The sequence below is a fragment of the Engraulis encrasicolus genome, chromosome 11 (assembly GCF_034702125.1).
Source record: "Engraulis encrasicolus isolate BLACKSEA-1 chromosome 11, IST_EnEncr_1.0, whole genome shotgun sequence".
Classification (NCBI taxonomy): Eukaryota; Metazoa; Chordata; class Actinopteri; order Clupeiformes; family Engraulidae; genus Engraulis; species Engraulis encrasicolus.
Window position 1 is genome coordinate 14,351,984 of NC_085867.1, and position 26,717 is coordinate 14,378,700.

Below are 26,717 nucleotides of genomic sequence, written 5' to 3' on the forward strand. Positions count from 1 at the left end.
AAAAAGAGTGCATGGAATCAGAAAAAAAGACAACAATGTCAGACATAGAGCGGGAAATGGAGAAAGAAGTAGAAAAAGAATAGGAGGACTCAACGAAATACTAAATAATGGCCATAAAAGTGTTTTGTATTTCGCGAGAGAGGGAAAGAGACTTGTGAATACGGGTGAACAGAGTTCTATGTGTGAATGGCGGAGAGCACAAAGAGAGAGAGAGAGAGAGGGCGAGAGGGGGAAATGAATGAGTTTCAGTGGGCTCACTCAGAGGGAGAATAGAATGGGAGTGTCAGAGAAGAGTGAATGTACAGACCAACAGGACAAAGGCATAGAGTCAGTCAGTCATGTGTGTGTGTGTGTGTGTGTGTGTGTGTGTGTGTGTGTGTGTGTGTGTGTTGCATTGTGTGAAAATGTCGGTAGCGATTGTATATCCAACACTTCATGCGAGAAAAGCAGCTTGTGTTGTATGTGTGTGTATGTAGTTTACAGTGACAGTGATAGACTTGGGCTGTGTGTATCTTCATAAGAGACTCTATGTGTGTGTGTGTGTGTGTGTGTGTGTGTGTGTGTGTGTGTGTGTGTGTGTGTGTGTGTGTGTGTGTGTGTGTGTAAAACAACACTGACAGCGATGGTGTGTGTGCCAGTGATGAGTTTGTCTATGTGTGTACTTCTGAGCATGTGTGTTAATGATGTGTGCGTGTGTGTGTGTGTGTGTGTGTGTGTGTGTGTGTGTGTGTGTGCGTGCATGCGTGCGTGTGTGTACCTGGTATGCCCTGATGAGGGACTGGACGGCCAGGTGATCCTCCACCAGCTTCTCCACGTTGGGCTGGGCCCCCACCAGGGCCTGGGCCTGCGACAGCCCCGTCAAGCTCACGCCCAGCGGGGGAGGACTCTGGTACGCCGTGCCCGGGGGAGCTCCAGCGTTAGCATTGCGGAAGAAGATATCCCAAGACTGCAGGACAGGCGGAGAGAGAGAGAACGGGAGAGAGAGAGAGAGAGAGAGAGAGAGAGAGAGAGAGAGAGAGAGAGAGAGAGAGAGAGAGAGAGAGAGAGAAGGAAGGAAAGGAGAACCGATAAGAGTATCGAAAGAGAGGCAAAGGGAAGAAAACGAGTGATCAGCAACAATGGCACATCAGCATGGGGGTTTCTTCTAGTTCTATCCCCTTTCCATAATGGACAAATCCCCTGTACTGCATTCATTTGGGACAGTGGATAAAACAACACGGAGCCGTGATGGGCACAGAGGAAACAAGCAAGAAAAAAACAACACAGTGTGTTACAGTAGGGCTGTGCAATATATCGAATTTATATTGTGATATCAATATTGCTGTCAAACAATATCAAATTTCATAATATCGAGTTGAAACAATATTTTTGTCATTTGTCTATACTGCCAAAAGGTAGGTTACACTAAGCACAATACATTCCCCTCCACTTGAGCCATTGCGAGCACAGAGCAGACTTGCTACCCACCACTCTGTGTTTCTTAGATGGCCCTCAACTCACACTGCTGGAGGGAGGGAAGATTGTGAATTGTTAAACACAATTATTTGTCTTCAAAAGAAATATTGCATAAAAATTCAGTCATGCGTCCAGACACCCATGCATGGCAATACGCATCATACCGTGACCCCTGTGCTGTACTGGGACACGTATTGCATCATCGTGAGGTTGTTTGTTGGCAATATAGCCAGCCACTAAGGGTAGCCCAGTTCACCCAAACCTAGGATGGGCCAATGGGTCCCCTGGAAGAGGCGGTGAGTGACCTCCGCTCTGGCGTCACGTCACTCCCACTGCCAGCTGTCCAACTGGGCCAGGGAGGATGTCCTGCCAACGCCGGAAGGTAAGGTGACGTGACGTTGAAATGTGGGTTGCCGCGGTGACTGACGTGCTGGCTGAACACTTCTGTCAAGTCACCTGAACGACTGAATGAGTGATGGATGTTTTTCCCCATTGTTTTGCTTTTGCTTCTTTTCTTTTCTTTTTAAAACAAAGTGAAACAGTCCCCTACCAATGTTTCCTTGCCATGTGCAAAAGGGAAGCAAATACACACCAACCAATAGCTTTAAAAAAAAAAAAAAAAAAAAAATTAAAAGCGGTACCAACACATTTCAGCCATGACGTGATTTGACGAATTTAATGAAAGCTATGCCATGGCTATTGGACACACACACACACACACACACACGCACGCACGCACCTCAACTCTGCCAAAGGTAAGATGCAGTCAACTGCTTTCCTGACTTGGTTTGGCTGCATACAGGGTTTCATAAGCCCAATGGACCCTTACGCAACTCTGGGCAAAATGCTGGAACGGGCAGCTGCCGACCCACTTTACAAAGTAAACCCACACATACGGTACACACACACACAATCTCCATTCAGGCCCACTGACACACACACACAGCTCTGTCCGTTTCAGCCTGACTTAAGCTGCTAACATGGTTTTCACTAACACACACACAGAGACACACACACAGACACACACAGGTCTCAAAGATACACACACACACACACACACACACACACACACACTCACTCACTCACTCACTGATGCTCTAAATCTGACTGATCCCTCAGTCACTGTGCGCAGTCCCTGCATCAGCCAACCACATGACTGGACAGTCAGGAGGACAGTCAGGAGGACAGCCAGGCACTGGCCCTACTTCTCTTCTAACCTGACAAGGTGAGCTCACCTGCTTTCCAGCTTTAAGAGGCTCAAGGGCTCAGCATGTTAAATTGGTAGCGGCGGAGAAAGGAGAGAGCGAGACTAACAGAGGACAATGAGTGCATGACTGACTGGTGGAAGGCACCGGAAGAGGCAAAGAGGAAGGACAAAGTTTAGAGTTCAAGTCATGAGTTCAGATGCAAAAGTGGCTCCAAGTACCTTTTCAGACATCTTTTGTAAAAATGATTCATAAAATAATCTCATAAATAAGATATTATTTAAGATAATATATAAGATAATATTTTTTCTCTAATTTAAATATATTTATGTACAATCAAGCACAATTCAAGTCAAACAAATCATTTCACTAACATTACAGTAATGGAGCTCATCAGAATGCACCTAAGGCTCTTTTCCACTGCTGGTTTTCTGGTAGGCCTACAGCTCAACGCAGCGCGACTCAGCCGCCACTTTTTGCTTTTCCATTAGGCACGACACAGCTCAATGTAAAGCAAAAAGTGGCGGCCGAGTCGTGCTGTAGGCTACCAGAAAAACGGCAGTGGAAAAGAGCCTTTAGAGGTTTTTGCATCTAAACTTTTCCAAGTAATGAAACCCTTGTTCCTAGGCTCGGTCAGCATTTGTTCACCATATTCCAGTGCAAGACACAGAAAGCGTAAGAGAGGAAGAGAAATAAGGAAAACCAGAGACAGACAGACTGGAAACCTGATGAGAGCAGTTCCACAAAAGCGTCACAATCGTAAATATGCAGATGTTGCTTTCAGAGTTCAGTTCACCATTTATACTCAAAAGATTTGACCCATCCCAATACCTCATTTGACCCATCTCAATTTCATCATGATTCAGACTGAATGAACAAAANTAGAGGTGCACCGAAATGAAAATTTGGGCCCGAAAACGAAACCGAATAATAATTAATCACTTGGCCGAATTCCGAAACCGAATATTACAATTCAGTCAAAAGTTATCAAAAGTTAGGTTTTTCACCATTTTTAAATATTGGTTAAATCTACGGTTTACAATAAATGTTTTGACATGTTTTTGAAAGAAAATAAATGTGTATTTGAAGTCTTCAAATGTTAGAGTAGAACTGAAATTAGTTTAATTAATGCCCATTTTCAATTCATTTTCTATTCGGTCTCCGATTCGGCCACTCAATTGACTTTCGGCCGAAAACCGAAAGTGTCTTTTTTTGCGTTTTCGGCAGGATATTTTCTGCGGCTGAATTTTCGGTGCACCTCTAAACAAAACACTTTCAAGTCTAATAAAATGAAACCAATGTTTTGTTACCGGGACTGGGCATATGCAATTACTGTAGCGCATGGCTGTAAAGAAAAAAAAATACAAACAACCGAAAAAAAAAGCAAAAGAAACACCCAGGTAGTTATTGTGTGATGAATGCAGAATCACTGATCTGCTGCGGCATTGGCTAAATTTCATTGATGTTCGACGAATAAGAAATTCTCTTTCTTAGTTTTAATATCCGGGTGACAGGTAATCTAGTCATGACAGCCTTGCGCATTGTTCCTTCTATTTGGTCTTAAAGCAGCTTTGTACAAACGCTGCTTACAAGATCAGGACTTTCACCTGCACAAACAAGAAAAAAATCCCTGCACACATTACTTTTTTTTGTCTGCTCACTTAGATAGGCCGCCACATACTGCCTCCCCATGTGCGTTTGACACACACAGACTATCACTCTTCAATATCGTAATACCTGGCTCACGTTAGGATTGGGTGGCCAAAGGGGCTTGGTTTTCCCAGCAACTGGTGATTGGCTGAGTCACTAGCCAAGAAGCTGACACATGGTAGCATGGTAAGGATTAACCTACACCCACACCCACAAGTATATCACATAGCACCGACCCTGAGGAGTCTGCTCTCTGTCAGGCCGAGACAAGACATGTGACCGGAGATTCTAGAATACACAGTCAGAGACTACTACAGTCACAAAGCTCATTTACACTTCAGAAATTCAATTGGAAATTCTTATACCCATCACACGCACACAGTACATTCTACAAAGAGAAACAGCGATTGCATACACCCGTCAAGGGGTGCCTTCACAATTTGGGTGTTAGTCTGAAAATCAGAGTTACATTCTGAAATTCAGCCAGAGCATGGCGTTTCCCTTTGAAATAACAAATGTTTCTCACATCATTGCACTTCAGTCAAATAAAAACGAGTAGAACTCGATGCTCTGGCCCCGTCAGTACACGGAGGCATAACAAACAACCCCGAAGCCAAATGTGGGCTTTTCTGCAGAAGTCAGGTGGCACTCAGTCTTGAGCTTGATGTCAGGAATATGTCATATGCAAATATGCGGAAAAAAATATACCATGTTATTTGCCTGCGCCACTCTCTGCTGCTCTGTTTGGGGTAGGAGTGCCCAGACCAGAGTACACTGAAGTGTGACAGACAATCGAACCAAACAAATGACTGCTCCATAAGCACTATGAATTCACAAGCGCTTTGAAACGGAGTGGCAGTTTACGAACGCATGCACTATAAGAAGGGACACTTACAGATATAGACCCCGTATTCTATATCTGTGGGGCCTCCAGCAGGGCATACTGTACACTTACACCCCACAAACTTCTTTTACAGCACATCGGTCCGTCTGTCAGTCCGTCTGTCTGTCTGTGTTTGAGAAGGTCATGTCTAAAGATCAGGTTCTGGTCTGAGGCAGAAGTTAAGAAAAGACACAGACATGCTACGGGACACCAATCACGTGTGTGCGGTGTCACACAAGTCTTAGAAAAGTCTTAGTCTTAGAAAATGGCGATGTCACTGGAAAGTGGTGAACACCACATGCTTTTGTATCCAATGTCTGGGATCGAATTACACATTAAACACTTCACTTGATGCTTTCATCCAAAGTGAGTAAGTTACTACAGGGTGTTGGTTACAGTCCCTGAAGGAGCAATGTGGTGGCCATGCTTCAGAGCACTTCAGCCATTATCGATTGGCTAGGGTGGGTTTTGAACCAGCAACCTTCAGTCTGATCCATACACAACCTCCTTAACCATTAGGCCACAATAGCCCAAGGCGGATATGTTGGTGCTCTTGTAAGCCATTGAATAACAAGTGTTTGAAATGTCTCCTCGGGGCAAATCTGTTCGTCATAATAATGAAAAAATCCCATTTCATTCCAAGTCCAGCCACAAAAATGTCTGCTAGGAGGACTGATCCAGCTTCCGGCTAACTCGAAGAGTTGCACTGCGGCAAAGCAAACATCCTGAAACTCGAGTGTTTGTCATTACATCGCACCACATTGTAATCAAGTCTGGCCTGCCTGTTTAAGTCCACCCACAAGTGTGCAAAAACACCCCCCTCAGCACTGCTTGTGGTTTGGATGCTTCCACATCACTATATCTTTAACAATATAATTTCATGACGTGGACTTGTTTCACGATCCAACTAAAGAAGTTCACACTCTATTTACCCCTCGCCCAACAACCTTCAAACAGAATCAAGTAGACTACCGTAACTGCCCTCAAGATATCGACTTAAGACATAAGCTTAAATCCTGGGGGCACAGTGGCACACTGCACTAGTGCTGCGTGACATTGACTGTGCAGACTCGACCTGGATTGTTTCCGAACCCTACCCAGTCTCACTCTCCGAGACCCAACCATTTTCTGCCTTCTCTCTACAGTCCCATCTAGTGGGGGTGCTAAGCAGTAATTCTGGGTGGAATTCCACAAAGATGGGGTCATCCTAGTTTGAGAAATCATGTGATGCTCTTAATCCTTCTCTCCTGCAGGACCGACACAGAGAGTTTGAGGACAGACAAGCCTACTAGCCAGACAATCATCGTCAGTTTCATTCTGATCTCAGGGACAAAATCTACAGCACAGTTTCATTTTGATCCAGGAATGAATGAAGTTGTTACAGCACGTTCACTCTTTGATCAAGGTCTAAAAAAAAAAAAGAAAACCATATGTGACGTTTGACGTGCGCCGTACTGCTGTCCTGGCATGAATAAACAAAAAACCCTTTATTTTCACATTGACAAAGATAAAATGACCGCCCTGTTTCAGCCGTGGTAAAGGCTGGGTTTGCATTTTCATCTGTGTCCATCCCACATGAAAATTAAGTTTAAATAAAAGTTTAAATAAAGTTTGAATAACTATAATACCTTGGCTCAGACGTAAGTGCTTTGGATTTCAGACGGCAAATTTAAAAGGAAAAACCAGAAGAATCCTTTCTCTACCTCAACTAAGAACACTTTTGAGCCCTTGCCATTTATCTTTAGTCAATAAATAAATCATCGCTTCTTTATTGAATTGATAATGTGCAAGTGCCTTCTTAGTCTGATGTTGATCGGTAGGCAAGTACCAGACACCCCGAGGCAATATATCAACAACAGGTCACACATCATCACTAAAAGTTCATTCACAGACCTCCTTTTGATCACAGATAGACTATGCACATTTTTTCCCAGCATGCCCTATACCATGTGTAGACTTTTGGCAATATGATACCAATTCCTGATATATTGCAAAAGGGACGCCTCATGTATATGTACACTTAGGTGTTTTGGGGACATGCAGTCCTGAACATTCATATACAGGCTTTAGACACGGCTGACGTCAGCACTTTGCATTTCACCACACTGCCAGTTCTAAGCAAAATTCTACATATTGCATTAAGTGGTGACACTAAACCCTGGATGTTGTGACTGCAAGGGGTCTTCAAAGAAAGCCAATCTTTCAGCTGGCCCTTCAGCTGGCCCAGAGACAGGTACAGTAGGTAGACAGGGAGGGGGAGAGATAGAGAGAGAGAGAGAACGAGAGAGAGAGAGCGAGAGAGAGAGCGAGAGAGAGAGCGAGAGAGAGAGCGAGAGAGAGAGCGAGCGAGAGCGAGACACAGGGACAGCGATATTACATAACACGTGCTAGAGGACGGGGACAGCCGGCAAGAGTTTGTGTTCGCCAAGAGGAGGAAGTGAGTAGCCGACTGTGACCATTATGAAACACAGCTCACTGCCCTTCTCACTGATGACCTTGACGTTTGTCCATGCCGCACAAGCACAACCCGTTATGGTACAAAACAATTACTAACCTAATATCTACCTGCCTGCCTTCCTATCCAGCTGTCCATCATGTCTTGTGGATAGTATCTTTGTACATACAGTCCATCAAAAGATTGTTCAATGCAAACTTCATTACTGCGCACACACACACACACACACACTTGTTCTTGAGCCAGCCTTGGGTCTCCAGGTGCCCTGTCCAAGGGCACTCTGTGTGGGTAAAGTATCCTTCTTCAGCCCAAAGTGGCACCCCCTCCAACCCCTTCAGAGAATCAGTGAGCAGAACAGATGGGTTGGGTTGGTGGTGGGCTGGGCTGGGCTGCCTTACCTTGTGCACACTCTTGGGATTCTCCAGCCAGGCATAGTACATTTCCTCCACATAGTTCGAACTTGTTCCATTGAGGAAAGGCTCAGCAGCAACGGGCGCCGTGTAGCACCTGATGTGCTGAGACGTCCTTGGCGACAAAGCCGCTGCTGCTGGCCGTGTTTGGGAGGCGCTCTGAGCAGTCTGTGAGGCCGTGATGGGCCGCAGGCGTGCAGCGCAAGTCCTTAAGCGGTGCATCGCAGTCTTTAAAGCAGCGCACGGCTCTCCTGCCTCTCCAAACCAGTACGGTTGGGCAACAACGCGGAAGGAAAGAAAAGGGGGTTCCAAGAAATGATGATGATTCAGATGTTCACTTCGGGACCTTCAGAGGGAGCGACTGTGCGGCGTCAACAATACCGACCCTGCGGATGAGAAAAGGAGACTCGTGGAATAGACCGAACAACTGCTGGAGAACAGTACAATACACATATTCTACCTGTTTGTTTGACATTAAAAACACAAATATGTATCGTTCCAAGCATTATCTAATGTTATTGGTATGTAATCAAATGGCACACACAAGTAACTGGTGGTGCTTTGTCTAAGAAACCATATTATTCTAACTTTCCACATCAAAATAATACGAAGCAAGTGAGCTCATGAATTCATGTTCGCGTAATATGAAGCAAGTGAGCTTATGAATTCATGTTCGCGCTATGTGCAGACCTCTTGGGTCGGGTGTGCCGCACGGGACAGTATAGCACCACATGAGCACGCTATGTTTTGGCGGGTCTGTTTTGAGTATCCGAACCCCCTTGGCAGGAGGACAGGGTAATAGGTTACAGTTACATTATAATTGAGGGCATCCAGGTTATCAAACTTGCAGCTAGGAAAGGTGAAATTACCTTGCGGTCTACTTAGAACTGGTGAATTAAGTTGGCTCGTAGCTAAGGGTTGTCCAACTTGTTCTATCTTTATACACGAATATGTAACTTTAACCCTGTTTGCCTGGTTAGGTTTAAGTAATTGATCGCAAATATTACGAGGCTGTTTGTTTGGCTATGCTCATAGACATCAAACAGGAATAGAACTGTTTGACATCAGAGTACCGTTTTTTTCCACAGCAACGCACACCCGCCTTGACTACCGTGGATAAATAAACTATAACGCATTTATGCGCACAAAATTAACATTTACTATGTGATCCACGCAAAGTCGCAAACAATAACATCACACAGGGTGGCGTCACCTCAGCAGAGAAAAGGTACGGCACATGGGTCCATAAGTAAAACAGCACTCACGTTTCCTTGGTCAGAGGAACAGCGAGTTAGCTGGTGATGGGTTAGCATGTTAGCTAGGTCTGGTTAGCTCACTTTATCCAGCCAAACAAATCATACAAATGCTTGGTTATTTTTTTCCATCACGTCAAACTCCTTACCTTGTAGGATCGCACGGTGCTAGATGGACGTACACAAAAAACAAACCAAAACACTGTAGTTTGAGACGTCTTGCTATGGCTCCCTCGCCGCGGTTGCCCTGCCACTATGCAGCATCTGATCAGGCTTGTCTATTTGGAAGAAGGAACACACACGCTCGCTGCGTCACTCTAGCGTCAGGCGGCATGGTCAGCACTTGAAAAGGCACCCTACGGTGTGCGCCCCCCTTGGTTACGCACAAAGTCTGGCCAATGATCATATTGTTTATCTGTTTAGTTTATTGATTTGGAATATGAATGTATATTTAAATTACGCCCGTTCGTAGATATTCATTCATGATCTTGATTTGTGTATTCTATGATCAGCCACTTACTTTCTCAATGCATGTTCCACAGTTTGGCCCACCCTGTCAGTGGTGTAAAGGACAAGAAAGTGCATCGATTTAGCAGCTCATAGATCAGGCAGGCTTCCAAAACAAAACACAATTTACACTAGGACCAAATTGAGTCCAGGCCCAGAACACCAACCAATGTGGATATTTAGGCTGCCTCTAACTTGCATTTAGTTACAATTTAAGCCAATATGTTGTATTAATGGAGGTCTCGTTTTTTTAGGCATTGGTCAACAACTAGGGCTAGTGGTGATGCTTCTCTTGATCAGCAGTACAAAGTGGCTGGTAGAGCTCTTCTTATCAGAATGCATGATATTAGACTGGTGATATAATTTATATTCCCCATTGCTACTGAAAAGACTGGATGTTCTATTATAGTTTTGTATTGCATTTTATCACAGCACCAGCAAATGACTCATCACTGCTTGCTATATGAAATTGTATGACTCTCTCTCTCTCTCTCTCTCTCTCTCTCTCTCTCTCTCTCTCTCTCTCTCTCTCTCTCTCTCTCTCTCTCTCTCTCCACCATTTATTTTACCAGGCCTACAAATGATAGCCTACTATCAATCACACCCAATAAGAACTGAACTAGGCAAAACCACTTTTCCAACTATGCTCCATATAGAGCTCTAGGCCTATACATTTGGAATGATCTTCAGAACACTACATCAGAGAGACTTCTGTTAATACTTTTTAAAAAATCGTTTGAAATCAGCTCTGACAGAGCAGTTTAGCAACTAATTGCTTTTGAATATGGTGCTCATGTGTCTACGTTTCTTTTACTCTTTTATTATTTAGTTTGTGTTTTTATCTCTGTTATCAGCATATCTTACGTTGTTAATACAGTATTTGCTAGTTTGTTTTGTTTTTGTTTGTTGTTGTTTATCAGCTATACATTAAGCAACTTGTTTGTCCATTATCTGTGGATGGGTTGGTCAGCAGCAATAAGATAACAGTCAAACCAAACCATGCTGTGCTCAGGTCATTGGCACTGCCATTAGGCCTTTTTTGTTGTTTTTTTGGAAGGGTACTATATTTACACAGGGTTAGTCGCCTGGGTATGATAGTCCAGAGTGACAGCCTTCTAGATTCAAGATTTTATTTGTCACATGCTTTCTTGTGCTGCCAGTGAAATGAAGGTTGCAACTGTTCCCTATTTTGTAGTAGTAATAACACATAAATAATAGGACAGCTGATATTCTGGTTTCCTTTAATTCATTCAAATGAACCATCTTTTTGTTTAAAATAATAACAATAACCAGTGATGAGCTATGAGTTCATGTTAGTTATTTGGTCTACCAAATTCACCGACACAGACACTATCCCCTAAGCTGTCTTACAGGCATCCAGATCAAATAAAAAATGTGCAATATTTATTCTACGCTTGCTAAAATGATTCAGAGGACTAAATAAACCTGCTGTACTTTTTCCATGCATATTAATTACACACACACACACATTTGTCCTTAATTGACCCGGTAATTAAGCCGTAATTACAGTTTAATCTTTCACATGTAATTGTTGATAAGGACAAGCAATCGATCACACTGTATATGGTTATCTGACAAAGGAGTTGGCTTATTCAGCATAGCCTGCTCTTTCACAGCAGCCTGTGTTATTACCAGGCCTCTCACAACCAGGCAAGCAATCTAGGCAATTGCCTAGGGCCCTCAGATGAAAGGGGGTTCATCCGGTAAATATGATTGTGAGCAATTGTGAGTGTGGCAGCAACTGAGCACCTGCCTAAAACCAATGACCAAAACGTGCAATTATGCTGCTGTCGAAATCTCTCTTGAGGGGGTCCCTGTCAAATAGTTAGAAGTGAAGAAAAACTGGACACCGATAAGGATGTACACATTCCTGGGCCCCATGTCCTGCTTTTCCTAGACAGTAAATTCTGCAGTGCTCATTTAACACTTAGAGAGTTCATTTGAGTCCAAATGATGTCAAATCAACTCTATAAGTGTTGAATTAACACCACAACATTTACTGTGTAGAGCCCCCTAATACCTTGAAGCAGTCCTGGTTATTACTGTTATCCAGACAGCTTCAGGGCAGGACACGTCCTTTTTAAATTACGATTGATCAATTAGTGCCCAAGACATGCGGGGGAAAGCTTTGCTGGACATTCTACTCATTACAACAGCTGCTGACAATGGGAAGACTTTGTCCTGGAGTGGAGTTTACAAAACCAGCAAGAACGCTCCCCAGCTGCCTTATCTAATCTCTGCTATCTCTTTCCTTTCAGGGGCCTGCGGTAAGATAAGAGAACATTCATACAACGACGATGAAGTTAACATGGACAGACAATCACACTCAACCTGAGATTGACGGCTAGAACAGAAAAAAAAACCAGAAGTACTGTAAGTGTCTTTGTACGGACCTTTTATTGATAACATATCGATATAACATCACATTTTCCTTAACTTGTAGAACACAGAGCACATTGGAAGAACAGAGCAGCAGTTAACGGGAAGAGTCAAGAGAAATATAGAAGTTATAATGATCTTGTCTTGTAATCTTACAGGATTATTTCACATAATCTCGTCACGCACTGTGAGATTATTTACACAGCCCTCCCGTCCCCTTCAAAAACGAGAAAAATCGACACATATCTCAAAAGGCTTATAGCCTCAAAGAAAACAATGAGCAAAAAAACAACAAACGGAAATCAGTATGGGGGACATAAGCTTGGGGATCAGGGTACGCAAATAAACACTTTGAATAAAAAAACTGTGGCTTCGTGTTGTCAGAGCAGTGAGGTGCCACTTTAAGCAGGAGGGATTGAGGATTATATCAGCATTTTTATTACACACGCACACGCGCACACACAGAGTCATTCTTTCGTTTTGTTTCAGCCATGGCTGGGGGTTGTGACACCACACCTTTAAGAAGGCCCTTCCCCTCACAAGTAGTACTTTGCGTAACACTGTGATCCAATTACCTGCAGCATGGAGGCAGGCTGCCAACACTATTTAGACTGGCTTCTTCTTAACCCTTTGAGGAGTACCACCACAAATATGTCATTCGAATTTTGCCAAAATGTTGGGTTCTCATTATGATGTCATAAGGACTTTGTGAGATTTTTAACACAGACTTCTATGGGAGCTGTCGAGTAAAATTCTAGAAGAACTGGGGGAAAATCCTTACTCCTCAAAGGGTTTTGATGGCTGACAGAGGCAGGAACTTCACAAACCTGTACCGAATGACCTGTCTCATGAGTTTGGAGGCAATCTCGTTCCCTCATCAAGCCTGTTGTTTTAGCATGCATGCGTTAAAAAACACCCTACATTCATAGCATGTTCCTGCAAGTGATTGGGTTCTACTGTATGTATGTGTCAACGTGAGGTGGTGTGCGACGATGGGTGGACGTTTGGCGCCCCACTGTGGCCTCCTTTAGAATTCAACTCCTAGCAAAAAAACACAACTTAACAGAAAGGAGGGGAAAACGGTATTGCAGCACGAAAAAAAGTTGCACAGAGTAAACTTTGGACGGTGTCCAAAATGTAGAGTGCTCTGCTCTCAGTGACCCCAATCACCCCCCAGGCCCGCTCCCCACAGCATGCATCCACCATTAGCACCACCCTCACATTACATACACTCAATATCCCACGATGCAGTTTCAAGGCCAGCATGGCAAGCCTAGATTGTCCTGGCAGAATACAAACCTGCCTGTAAGACTCCTGTTAACACTAGTGTGACAAGCCATCCCTGCTCCAACAACAAGAAACCCAATACAAAAGCATGCAATACAATCATCAATGCGTCATCTTTTGCCACGATAGGTCATTACCATCGTCATTATCATCATTTTCATCACTGTCATGTCGAGACAAAAAAAATAAGTGTATGCACATACAAAGTTCAGAGAGTAGATAGAGGATTATAACTCACTAGCATTCAGTAAAAAAAAGAAAGCAACAATATGAAATAAAAAAAAGAAAAACACCAAATGCATTGAATTTCATGCAAATAGATGTCACCTATGTTACCACTACATAACTGTGGATGTACAATATATTTAAGTTTTAAAAAACGTTTTATATTAATCTGTCGTGTTTGAGTATTTGCACATAGACAGGAGAGAAAGAGATACTGACACTATACTTTGTCAACATGCTGTTGCAGTTACTGCTCCAAGGAGAAAGGCGGCGATAGAGGACAGATTGGGAACAGGTCTGGGCCTTTTCTAGTCCGAGTTCATAGATATAGAACACAGATGACATAGATATAAAGGGTGTGTATATCTATGGTCTGAGTTCACACCAGGTTTCTTTGTTGTCCTCGGAGGGGCAAATACTCTACTTTCAGCCACTGTAAGGTTTGACCAAAACCATCCCCTTACCCACCCTCATCCCCCATACCCAGTCATCACACAAGCAGAGCTCGATGTGACAACAACAAAATAAGAGATGTCACATTTTAAGGGAGAACAAACATGAAAAAAATATATCAAAAACGTTAAAGAGTTAACAGACTTACAGCCATGGGTTCGACACGTGATTATTTATGTCATCGTTATCTCCCTACTCAGTTAAGACCAGCATTTGTCATATAAAATAGTACAAAACTGTGGCTGTCACATTATTTATGTTACTGTACCATTTGTCTTCCGAGCAGTGCATTTATTTTGATCATCTGATTCATACTCTCATAGATTTGACTGAATACTCCAACATGTGCACATGCACGCACGCACGCACGCACACACACACACAAACACACACACACACACACACACACACACACACGCACGCACGCACGCACGCACAGCACGCACGCACGCACACACACACACACTTTTACATGCAAACAGATGTCAACAATGTTAGTTTGCTTGTCTGGGTTTATCCCTCTACGATAACAATAAATCAACTCCGACAAATAAATATTCTGATATATTCTCTGATATTCTTTGATTCTTCCATACATTTCTTTATAAGTAAACAACTTATCCTACTAGTGATCTTTCAGCACTAAAGCTGGCAGTAATACCGTCTGAATGAAGCACCTCTTACAAATAAAAAAATCCTATTTTTCTGATTTTGAGAACCTTCTCCATTGCTTTTTTCAGTTTGACAATTGCAGCAGCACCCACAAAATACTATGGTGGGGCTCATACATACAACTACACACACTTCATAAATGTCTGCCTCAATATCGTGATCATATACAGTGCAAGAAAGGCTTGCATAAGATTGAGCAAACAAGAACATGAAGCCCGTCAGGTGGCATCAGTCAAAAAGTGCCAGAGAAAGGACCTGCAGAAGACTGTTGCCCTTTCCAAAATAAGTTTATTCCCTCTTTCTGACACTTCCTGCAAATGTTTAGGCCACGCGATGGAGGACCAAAATCACACTATGCTGAACGCATACCCTTTGACTGAGGGAAGTAAACTCGACTGCTTACAGAGCGCATGGTGTAACTGGGTGGAAGCTAGTTACCACAGCTCATTTTGAAAAGGGCAACAATTTCCTCTGCAAGCAGGACACTTCGACCTGGCCGTGTCACTTCCTTTCACAAGCTGTTTAATCTCTCCGCTGTTTCTGACTTCACCAGGATGACCTCCTCAGTTCCCCTCTCTTATTGCTGCAGCAACACAGGCTGGAACTGAGCTAAGCCACTGAATTCCTCTCTGCTGTCTGTCCTATGGGTGTCTGTAAGGTAACAATTCACAGCCTCAACCTTACCGCCTACAGTATCCGCTATTCCGTAAAAGCTTTCAAATATCTCTATACAAAAATACCCCAAAATTAATTCATTGAAATACTAAACACTAAAAAAAACCTACTCAAACTTAAATTCCTTCTATAAGTGTGGCTCCAGCTGTAAGTGTAATTTAGAAATTGCATTTAGCCAAGCGTACTTTCTTCTTTGCTCCACCATTTCAAACAAAACACCACCTGTTAAGTCTCAGTTTTACATGAAAGTAAAGAAGGACGTTTAAAGTAGAGGTGCAGAGATTTCAAAACCAACATGTTTAGAAAAAAGGTCTTACTCAGCTACAGCCATGTACTGTATGTCTACAGTAATTCAATTTTTAATGGCTGCTGCTGTCATGGCGAAGGTCAACCTATGATAACTATACCGGTAAAAGTGACACGTTTATTTATTTTTTAGAAAGCTGCAACATGAAACGATAACATCTACTTTCAGTCAAACAAGGACACAAAGATGGCAAGACAGGGTTTGGGGGTGAGCAAACAGCGGAACCCTAATATAAGATCTCCCAGCCCCTCTCTCTCCCTCCCTCCCTCCCTCCGTCCAATCTACTTCCTGTTTGAAGGCATTTCCCATGATTCATTGCTTCCTCTAATCATGAGCTCTGGGGTGCATTTCCATTATCTTGAAACCATAGTTGCTAACTATGTTAGCTACTTTGTCGTTTGCAATGCAATTGCCCATTGGTAACTACCCAAGCTGCTAAATGGTTAACAACTTTGCTTTCGAGAAATGCACCCCTGATCAGTAGTTAAATGATTTACACTGAGTTGTAAAATTCTAAGAACATTTTTCTGTTACTCAAGCACATAAAAACAGCCACTGAGAATAATACTGAAAAAAACTCATGCATTTTTTAAAAATACAAACAGAAACAAAAGTTTGTTTTCCAATAAAAGAAATTTACCACTTGCATCAAGAATATTACTATTTAATATACAACCTCAACAGAGCAACATCATTACCAACAATGATAATGAATTAAGTAATAATAATAGTAATAATAACAATAATCATTATAGCAATATTTTATTCTAATAATAACATTAATGATATGGACTTTCATTCAAAGATTTAAATAGTTTGACCCACCCTAGTCAGAGGATGAAGCACTTTTTGTCCGGTGCAGATATGGTTCTAACATCGGAACGCAGAACACACGGGGGCTATGAGTCTTGGACTGATATGTGTGCGGTGGATCCTAGTTGGAGAGGAGAGGAGGGGGGGATATTGAGCAGTGATATTGATCCGACCAAGGCGGAGTGTGCTGGGGTTGGGGTTGGGGTAGTGGTGGGGAGGTGGAGTGTAAGGGTGGTGGGTGTCTTGGCTTACTCAAGGCAGGAGTGTCGGGAGGGGGGGATGCAGCCGTGTTGAGCTTCAAAGGAGAGTTCATATGGCAAAAAATGGTGGCCAGTCGTGCTGCAGGTGTTGCTTCCAGCTGGCGGCGGCCACTGCAGTGAGACCCCCCACAACACCAGGGGGCGACCAAGGGCAACGGTGCGGTGTGCATGCAGTGCCTGGACAGGGTTGGTGCAGAGCTGGAGGGCTGGAAGGGATATCCCATGGACTGCAGGGAGGGGGCTCCCCAGCCTTGCACTCGTTCTCCACTGTCCCATCTCAGTCCGTCTCCTCGGTCTCTCTCTCTCTCTCTTTCTCCTTCTCTCCTTCCCTCTCTCTCTCTTCCTACTCTTCAAATGTCCCCCGCCCTCCATGGCACGCCAGTCAGACACACCCACTGCAGCCCCTGCTCTGCAATCACATGAGCAAACACACACGCGCACGCACGCACGCACGCACACACGCACGCACACACACACACACACACACACACACACACACGCACACACGCACACACGCACACACGCACACAAAGCCATTTAGAAAATCATTCTCACAGAGTAATGGCAGTTGAGGGGTGTTTGTGTGCATCTGTGTTTTTGCGTCGGGCGATCCTCTCCTGCCAAGGTGCGGCAGGAGAGACAGAGTAATGTAATGGCTATGCCTGAGGATTGGAAGTAGGTACAGTCTTCTGGTTTACAACTATGACTGTGTGTGTGTGTGTGTGTGTGTGTGTGTGTGTGTGTGTGTGTGTGTGTGTGTGTGTGTGTGTGTGTGTGTGTGTGTGTGTGTGTGTGTGTGTGTGTGTGTAGTATATATGTGTGTGCATACATAAGTGTACAGGCATGCATGGTTGGCTATGCTATCTTGCACCATACACGCATCACATACAAAAGTGTGCATATTTATGCGTGTTAGCTAGTACTGTACATATGTGCATGTGTGTGTGTGTGTCTGTGTATGTGCTTGATTGTGTGTGTGTGTGCCTGTGTGTGTTTGTTTTGTTTACATGGCTGTGTGTGTGTGTGTGTGTGTGTGTGTGTGTGTGTGTGTGTGTGTGTGTGTATGTGTGTGTGTGTGTGTGTGTGTGTGTGTGTGTGTGTGTATGTGTGTGTGTGTATGTGTGTGTGTGTGTGTGTGTGTGTGTGTGTGTGTGTATGTATGTGTGTGTGTTTATACCATCACTGCAGAGGTGCGGCGGGCGCCCCGGAGCAGTGGAAGTGGACGTTCTGCCACTTGGCCTCGCGGCGGTGCCACACCCGGGTCTCCTCTGATTGGCTGCTGCGGGGCCGGCCCTGGCCGTCCACGTACTGCGTCAGGCGGATGTAGGCGATGCACGCCGCGTCCTCCCCGATCAGGTGCACGTGCGGGTTCAGGATGGTGGTGTGGATGGGCTTGCTGTTCTTGGCCAGCACTGAGGAGAGAGGGAGGGAGGGGGAGGAAGAGAGAGAGAAAAGGGGGGGGGGTGGATAGAGGTGGGGGAGAAGGAGAAATAAATACGGAGAGAGAGAGACAGATAGAGAGAGAGGTGGAGAGAGAGGCAAGAAAGAGAGCGACAGCGAGAGAGAAGGGGGAGAGAGAAAGAGAGAGAGAGTGAGAAGGGGAGGGAGAGAGAGAGAGAGAGAGAGAGAGAGAGAGAGAGAGAGAGAGAGAGAGAGAGAGAGAGAGAGAAGGGGAGAGAGAAAGAGAGAGAGAGCGAGACAGGGAGGGAGAAGGGGAGAGAGAAAGAGAGAGAGAGCGAGACAGGGAGGGAGAAGGGGAGGGAGGGGGAGAAAGAGAGAGAGAAAGGGGGATGGAAGAGAGAGGGGAGCAAGAGAGAGAGAGAGAGAGAGAGAGGTGAAGAGAGAGTGAGCGGTAGAGAGAGAGTTTGTGTGTGTGAGAGAGAGAGAGACAGACAGCGAGACAGAGAGAGAGGTGGAGAGAGAGAGAGACAGAGAGGAAGGATGGAGAGAGAAAGAGAAAGAGAGAGACTGTCAGGATAGGGTCAGCAGATCCAGACATGAATAATGCATAAAGAGAGAATATTGCGGGGGAAAGAGAAAAGGAGTCCGACAGTGTAACATTACTATGACAACGTCGTAACAAGCAACTGTACTAACTGTTCACAGAAAACACTGCAGCAGGACGGGGAATGGGGGGGGAGGAGGGGGGTGGAGAGAAAGAGAAATAGAATGAGGCAGAAAGGATGAAATAAAGGAAAGCAAAAGAGGCCAAGACATCAGAGAATGGCAATACAAACAGTGGTGGGATTGGAGAAAAAGATGATCAGAAAAACTGATACTCTAGAGATTCATGATAGATACAGACAGAAAGATGCAGAAAGAAGACAGATACAAAGCAGACATAGCTGTCATCCTCTTTACATATATGAATCGGGAGAGGAAGAAGAGGAAGGAAAAAGAGGAATATGTGTTGTTGTTGTTGTTGTTGTTGTTGTGGTTGTGTGGGTGCTATGAGGCCGCACATGATCGCTCACGGTTCTCAAAGTAGAATCTGTGGAAGTCCATGCCCTCCACCAGGTTCCCCAGTGCCTCCGGCTCAAAGGACGTCAGCCCAGGGTCACAGATCTTCCTAAAGGCCCAACAAGGAGGACAGAAAGAAAGAAAGAAAGAAAGAAAGAAAGAAAGAAAGAAAGAAAGAAAGAAAGAAATAAAGAAAGAAAGAAAGAAAGAAAGAGGGAAGGAAGCAAAGAAACAAAGAAAGAACATAAGACAGACAGACAATTAGATTTCATTCGTCATTACACCTTCAGAGTGTATTAAGGTTGGAGCCATTTTTTAACCTTCAATTCCTATTTCCAAAATAGCTTCAGCAGTTCAGTCGGGGTGAAAGGTCCCTCTGCATTAGCTTTGCTGCCCTCTATGGCCTCTGGGGACCTTATGGGCTGCATGACAAGAATAGTAAAACCAGAGAGACTATCTCTGGTAAAACTACTTAGTGCCCCAGTAGCCCCATAACCCATTTTAGCCTGATACTGCCTATACTGTATGTCGTTTGACCTTTGGCACCTGGAGCCACATACAGTATACGCTGCATTCAGGCTCTTGAGATTGAGCTTTTTTATTACTAATGTGGGTTTGTTAAAGCTGAATGGACACATTCTAATGCTGAGATGAGGGTCCTAGCTTTTAAATGCACTTTATGCACTTTACATGTTTTATGTTCTTTGGAGGCTGAGATATTTAGGTTTTAATAGGCAGAGGGCACCTTTTCCCAAAAAGGTCTTAGGCATTCAGCAGGCATTTTTTGCAGGTGCCTTAGGCTAAAATGGGTTAATGCGTGCTGTTCCACCAGTGGAACGCTGTAATAGTCACAGAAAAACATTTACCTCCATAGTACTACATCACTATGACAGTGCACATGGCCTTTGGTAATACAGTACATTACGACTTGGTCATTGCCATTCTGGCAACAGCTGATGTATAACAGGGACCGTGTGTGTCTTACACGAGAGAATGCTGCCGATACTGTAGACTTACGCATAGGCCTCAAAGTCTCCATTGTTGACCGCCTCGATCAGCTGCTCGGTGAGCTTGATGATCTCCTGCTTGCGTGCTGGAATGGGGGAAAGCATGCACACAACTTTATTATCATCACAGGAAGCTGCTGAGACACACAGGTGCTATGCAGTAAGCTGCTGGTGCGGTACAGGACAGAGTTGCACTTCACCCCTCTCACAGCCAGGAGGTGCTCTAACTCGTCAGTGTCATAGGGTGCATCCCAATATGTGACCTTGCCTCCTCCACTTGTGCTTGTCTCCTCGCCCCGCCTCCTGGCCCCTCCTCCGTGGAGAAAACGATAAAGTTTCCCAGCTGTCAGCCTAGCCACAACAGCTTTTGAGGGACTGTTTTTCATTCACCATCCCAATTGCAATCGAGAAAAAGACTTTACAATTGAGCTTTTGCAAGATATTGAAATATAATGCTGTTGTCAGTGATGTCATCATGACGAGAAGCGAGTGGAGGAGGCGAGTGGAGGAGGCAAGGTCACATATTGGGATGCACCCATACAGTCTCATAACAGTCCACATACAATCCATTGGATGCAAATCAGGCAGGAAGGAGTTGAGGAGGCAGGGAAAAACCTGCTTTTCCTCTCTGAGGGACGGTTGTTGTTGTTTTTTTTAGAGATGCCAGGTACTGTAGGAAGCTGACAAGAAACTGACTTTTCTCCAAGTCTAGCCAATCAAAACCAAGGATGCCCAAATAACACACAACACATGCATTTGTAGAGGAGATTTATAGGAGATATTCATGTGCATATGCAGTGGCTTTTGATAAGATGAACACATTGCTTGTTTCTAGGAAAACTCTCTCTCTCTTTCTCTCTTTCTCTCTAATCTGCAGATATGAAAAACCACACACATATATGTGAACACACTCGAACAGGCACAATCATACACGCCAAGGCCACTCTATTATGGGAGCTCAATTCATAGGACTCTTGTATGTGTGTGTGTGTGTGTGTGTGTGTGTGTGTGTGTGTGTGTGTGTGTGTGTGTGTGTGTGTGTGAGAGAGAGAGACAGAGAGAGAGAGACAGAGAGAGAGAGACAGAGACAGAGACAGACAGACAGACAGACAGAGATACAGAGACAGAGAGAGAGACAGAGAGAGAGAGACAGAGAGAGAGAGACAGAGACAGAGACAGACAGACAGACGGAGAGAGAAAGAGATAGAGAGAGATTTTTATTTAGGTCTACATCTGTCTTAAAAAATCATTTATACGTACACACAGTCATTTGACATGTAGGCTACTACAGTAGTTCTAAAGTGTTAGTGTTTCTGCAATGGCTGACAGACCTACCTCTCAGGTCCTTGGTCATTCTGCAGTGCCTTATGACTCATGGTTCAGTCAGTGCTCACGGGGCATTAGCACCTCCATACTCCAGACATGCATGCCAGCCAAGCTTAGCTACAGTACCACACAGAGTACAGTGCTGTACGCAGGCCAAAACCTCAAATCCTCAACCCTGTGCACTCACACAAACACTCCGTACTCCACATACTACTAAAACAGACATGCATACAGGCTAACCTACAAATGCATATGTTCAGATACACACAAGCAAAAGATTCAAATCCTTAACCCTGCCCACAAACAGCAAAATGTTCCAGTAATTACTCACAAACATGCACAAAAGTGTGAACCTTAGCTCGCGACCTGAACCCAAACCTTCACAAATACTCTGTACAAAAACAGCACTCGCTGTGCAAATGCTTTTTTGCTCTGTACTACACAAAACAAACCTACAGTATGCCTTCTAACATGCATGCACACACACACACACACACACACACACACATACACACACACACACACACACATACACACTATATAACTCACAAGTGCCAAACGGATAATCCTACGCTATTGGAGTGCCACCTCTTTGCTGGACAGGAACAGGCACAGGCACAGTGAGCACATGCAAAGGCTGCCGTGTGTCAGTCAAATATGAGGCGCGTCAATCAAAGGATGGCTTATTAGTCTCGATCACTCAGATTTCCCATCAGACTTGTCTTCTCTCTCTTTCTCTCTCTCTTTCTCTCTCTCTCTCTCTCTCTCTCTCTCTCTCTCTCTCTCTCTCTCTCTCTCTCTCTCTCTCTCTCACTTTGACACTGAACCAATTTCCTGCCCCCATTCTTCTTTCTCTACTTCACCTTCTCCCTTCTTTCTATCTCCCATGTTCTCTCTCTCTCTTTCTCTCTCTATTTGTCCTATTCTTCCTACTGTATCTTTCTTGGTGTTCTATTCTTTTTTCCCTTCTCTCTCTCTCTCTCCTTCCCTATAAGATTGCTGAGCTCAACATGCTATTCCTGTCCATTAGCACGCTGGGGAAGATTTACTCCTCCCACCCTTCCTCCCTCCCTCCTTCCATCTCTCTTCCTCTCCTTCTCTCTCTTTTTCTATCTCTTTGCCTCTTTCTTCCTAGATCCATCTCTCTCCACAACACCTTTCTCTTTTCCATGTCTCCCTCTCAATCTTTCTCCCTCTCTCTTCTCCTCCATCCATCCCTCCCTCCATTTTTCACATCATTCTCTCTTCCCCTCCCTCTCTTCCTCCCTACCTCTCCATCCACCCTCTCTCCGTCTTTCTCCCTCCTTCTCTCATTTCTCTTTCTCCCTCCATTCCTCTTTACCTTCTCTTTTTCATTCCTTCCACCTCGATCACTCTTCTAAAACTCTCTCTCTCCCTCTTTCTTCCTCCCTCTCTATCTCTCTCTCTCTCGTTTCATTCTCCCTCTTCTCCTTTCTTCATTCCTTCATTCGGTTCTCTTGTCTTCTCTCCTTCCCCCTCTAACTACCTCCTAAAACTCTCCCTCCTTTTTCTCTCTCTCCCTCCTTTCTCTCCCTCCTTTCCTTCTCTTTCTTCTACTGTACCTTCCCTCTCTTTCTCAATTCTTCCCCCTGCAGTGATAGGGCTTAGCAACATGAGGTCTCACATGTCCTCCTCCTCCTCCTCCTCCCTCTATTTCTCTTCTCTCGCTCTCCTTCTCTTTCCCTCGTTCCCATCACACCCAGCAGGTCTCCAGCGAGCATGTCGCCCACGGGGGCCCCTTAGCTCATCTTTACACCTCTCTCTCTCTCTCTCTCTCTCTCTCTCTCTCTCTCTCTCTCTCTCTCTCTGTATGTGTGTGTGTGTGTGTGTGTGTGTGTGTGTGTGTGTGTGTGTGCGTGCGTGCGTGTGCGTGTGTGTCTGTGTCTGTGTCTGTGTCTGTGTTTGTGTGTGTGTGTGTGTGTGTGTGTGTGTGTGTGTGTGTGTGTGTGTGTGTGTGTGTGTGTGTGTGTGTGTGTGAGTGAGAGAGTGAGAGAGAGAGACAAGTGGGTCATCCTCTGCGTGACTCACACCCTAAATCCTTCATTTGATGCTCAGGAGAGGATTTCAAACTGTACAGCAACACACACACACACACACCATTATGATTGCTATGCATGCACACAACTTAACACAAACACACACTCACCATTATGATTGCTATGCATGCACACAACTTCACACAAATACACACAAACACACACACTCTTGGTCTCACCCGCCCACACACAACACATTGACGCTGCATGCACAAACATACTTTTCCCTTTCTCTATTTACCTTCTACCACACACGCACGCACGCACGCACGCACGCACGCACACATCCACACTCCTCAATAACAAATGCATCAATACATGCATTTCAACTCCCACTCACATAGCCATGTACACACACATGCACACACACACACACGCACACACACACACACACGCACAGTACAACTGTATGGGTGAACTTTCCTATTCACAGGTGCAGGGAGGGAGGGGGGATGCATTCGAGTTGCATTGTACTCACACTGTACAGTCATGGAAGAGGATGCAGAGGAAGAGGAGTGTGAGGAGGGAGGAGGGGGGGCGTGGGGGCCAGAAGAAGGGGGTGCGGCACGGGGGGTCTCCTTGGCAACCTGGGGGCCTGGGGCTGAGGCCGCGGGGGCACCCCACACATTGCTCACAAGGTCTGTGAGACGCGCTGGAAACGGCGGGGTTTTTCAGGGTCGTTTGGGTAGTGGGGCAGAGAAGGACGGGGGGAGGTCAAGTGGGGCGTGGTGATGGCGATGGTTGGATTCCATCACAGAGCCGTGAAGACAGTGAAGAACAGGGAAAAGAGTTTGGAGGTTTTGGAGAGGAAAGGGTGAGAGAGACATACAGAGTGAGACATACACGACAACATAAAAAACAAGAAGAAGAACAACAGGGTAAACAATAAACAACAGAGGAAGCACAAGTGAGAAACACAAAGAACACGACAACAGTAAAACACGTAGGATTGATTGCTAGTGAGGGAGGGAAGGGAGGAGAGAGAGCATGCCATGTTACCAACTTTTTCTTGGAAAGAGGGCACAGAAAGGAAAGACAGAAAGACAGAAGGTGGAAAAAGTGATAGAGGACAGTGTGTTGATACACCATTTGCACAGACATGCTGGTGTGTGTGTACACCGTAAAACGTTGCAAGCCAGTTCAAAGTCAAAAAGTAAGTTGCCCTGCTGCCTCAGATCAGGTTTTCTCAAGTGGAGTTAATACAAACTTAAGGCAGCAGGGCAATTTACTTTTGTCGTTTAAATGGCTTGCAATGTTTTACTATGTACACAACTTACTTTTTTACATTCAACATGCCGCAATGATTTACAGTGTAGTGCTTTTTAAAGTGCGTGGGTGCGGTGGGGGTGGCAAGATCTACAATTTCGACCTTTGCACTTCTGCTACCCAGAGCCGTAGGTACAACATCCTAGTAGTAGATGGCTTTTTGCTGCTAGTACTCACTCTGCATGGCCGGTGTGTGGGGGGGTGAGGGAGCAGAGTGGCCCCCGCCTCTCTCTCTCTCAGCGGGGACCGAGGCCCTGCGCGCCTGGCCCAAGATGTCGGACAGTTTGGAGGCTGGAAACAGGGTGGGTGAATGGCAGGGGGTAGAGGTGGGTAGTGGGGTGGGGTTGGGGTGTACCAAGATGGCGGGAATACAGGAAGCAAGTACCATAGAGGGAGAAATATACAGTTTTAGAGGATTCGATTAAGCACGGAGGTTGGGTAGGCGCCGGGAGGGTAGGTGCACAAACCCATGCAGAAGGGAGTAGTGGAGGGTGTAGGGGTTGTTGCTGGTCAGATACACACAATTGTTAAAGGAATGGAGGAGCTGTTTTATAAGGGACATGCGGTTTTAAGTCACTGACGTTGCTGTGCTGCCTGCCGCCAACAGATGGCAGCACATGATAAGCACTGGAAAATGCTCGGAAACACTACGCATCAGTGTCATTGGGCGAGTACAGATCAACAAAGCTCTAGTACAACACGTTTACTACATTACACATAGTCAAACATATTCAAATCCATGCCTATCCCACTGCCACACATATTCCACCTCTTAACAGCAGAAGTATTTAGCTTGTAATAAGTAAAAAGTTCTACCCACTATGACCAATGTCTACTAGTTCATTTTAAGAGAGAAAACGGCATGCAGGCTATCAAGAAAATCTACTCGAACATGCTGGACTAACATGACACGGCATCACACATCCTCCTTCACTACAACGCCGCCTCAAGCATCTGCATCAATTGATTGAGCTTGCCTGGCAGGCCCTCAGTGCTCAGCTTACGCTGCAGACCATAGACATACAGTGTGTCTGTTCTGCAGACCATAGACATACAGTGCTGCACTGTGTCTGTTCTGCAGACCATAGACATACAGTGCTACACTGGGTCTGTTCTGCAGACCTTGGCCACCATCCACCAGTCAGCACAATCAAGTACAGATCATGTGTCTGTCAGCTAGTAGGGGGGGGGGGTGGTGTTGTTCTTAGTTACAGCAGCTAAAGCCTAATAATGAGTCCTTGTGATTTGCTGGAATGAATAGAGTCCATTATATTGCGAGGGAAGGGGGAGAGCAGGCTGCGGGATATTACTCTTTACTCAAGCAGAGCGTCTTTCGTCGAGGCCAACCACGAGGGAGGCAAATATCCCAGGGCACAGTCAATGGCAGGCCTACGTAGATCTGGCCCCAACATACAGTAGACCAACTTTGTTTGTATCGATCATGTCTCCATTTAACCAGATAGGCGTCAATCCTGACTTCAGAAAGTGAAAGCCCTGAACTCCAGGGAGTTCTTGATCAGCTGATGAGCACTCAAGGCAGGTACAGACCAGTTACTCAGGGAGGTAGCCTGTGTGTGATATGGTGGTACGGATTTTACGCCATGAACCAGATTTTTTTGACACCTCAGTCAGAAACCAAAGTCAGATATCAACGTCAGATCAAGGCCTTACTTTGCCCCGAATTAGCTGTG

The 26,717-nt window shown here is 45.0% G+C and overlaps 2 protein-coding genes and 1 long non-coding RNA gene across 30 annotated transcripts in view; 1 reads left to right on the forward strand and 2 right to left on the reverse strand.

Moving 5' to 3' along the window:
* Positions 1-9,603, reverse strand: part of ogdhb (oxoglutarate dehydrogenase b) — a 45,859-nt gene extending 36,256 nt beyond the window's left edge. For both annotated transcript variants that reach the window (XM_063209940.1, XM_063209941.1), the window contains exons 1-3: positions 9,461-9,603; positions 8,047-8,444; positions 758-946 (exon numbers count right to left, since the gene is read on the reverse strand). In XM_063209940.1, the coding sequence (XP_063066010.1) occupies positions 758-946; positions 8,047-8,280 (423 nt within the window). In that variant the 5' untranslated portion in view covers positions 8,281-8,444; positions 9,461-9,603. The remainder of the gene's footprint in view (positions 1-757; positions 947-8,046; positions 8,445-9,460) is intronic.
* Positions 8,870-12,514, forward strand: LOC134457920 (uncharacterized). The gene is made up of 2 exons (XR_010036509.1): positions 8,870-9,286; positions 12,098-12,514. It is a non-coding gene; the product is annotated as an uncharacterized LOC134457920 (long non-coding RNA).
* Positions 12,515-14,626: 2,112 nt separating this feature from the next.
* The window catches only part of LOC134457921 (calcium/calmodulin-dependent protein kinase type II subunit beta), a 122,603-nt gene continuing 110,512 nt past the window's right edge, over positions 14,627-26,717 (reverse strand). For 14 of the 27 annotated variants that reach the window (XM_063209964.1, XM_063209968.1, XM_063209969.1 and 11 more), the window contains 4 exons: positions 20,388-20,463; positions 19,385-19,479; positions 18,088-18,322; positions 14,627-17,319 (listed from right to left, as the gene is read on the reverse strand). In XM_063209964.1, coding sequence (XP_063066034.1) covers positions 18,090-18,322; positions 19,385-19,479; positions 20,388-20,463 — 404 coding nt within the window. In that variant the 3' untranslated portion in view covers positions 14,627-17,319; positions 18,088-18,089. Of the gene's footprint in view, positions 17,320-18,087; positions 18,323-19,372; positions 19,480-20,387; positions 20,464-24,238; positions 24,413-25,203; positions 25,318-26,717 lie in introns of all 27 variants that reach the window. The other 13 variants (XM_063209950.1, XM_063209947.1, XM_063209948.1 and 10 more) reach the window with 3 other exon arrangements.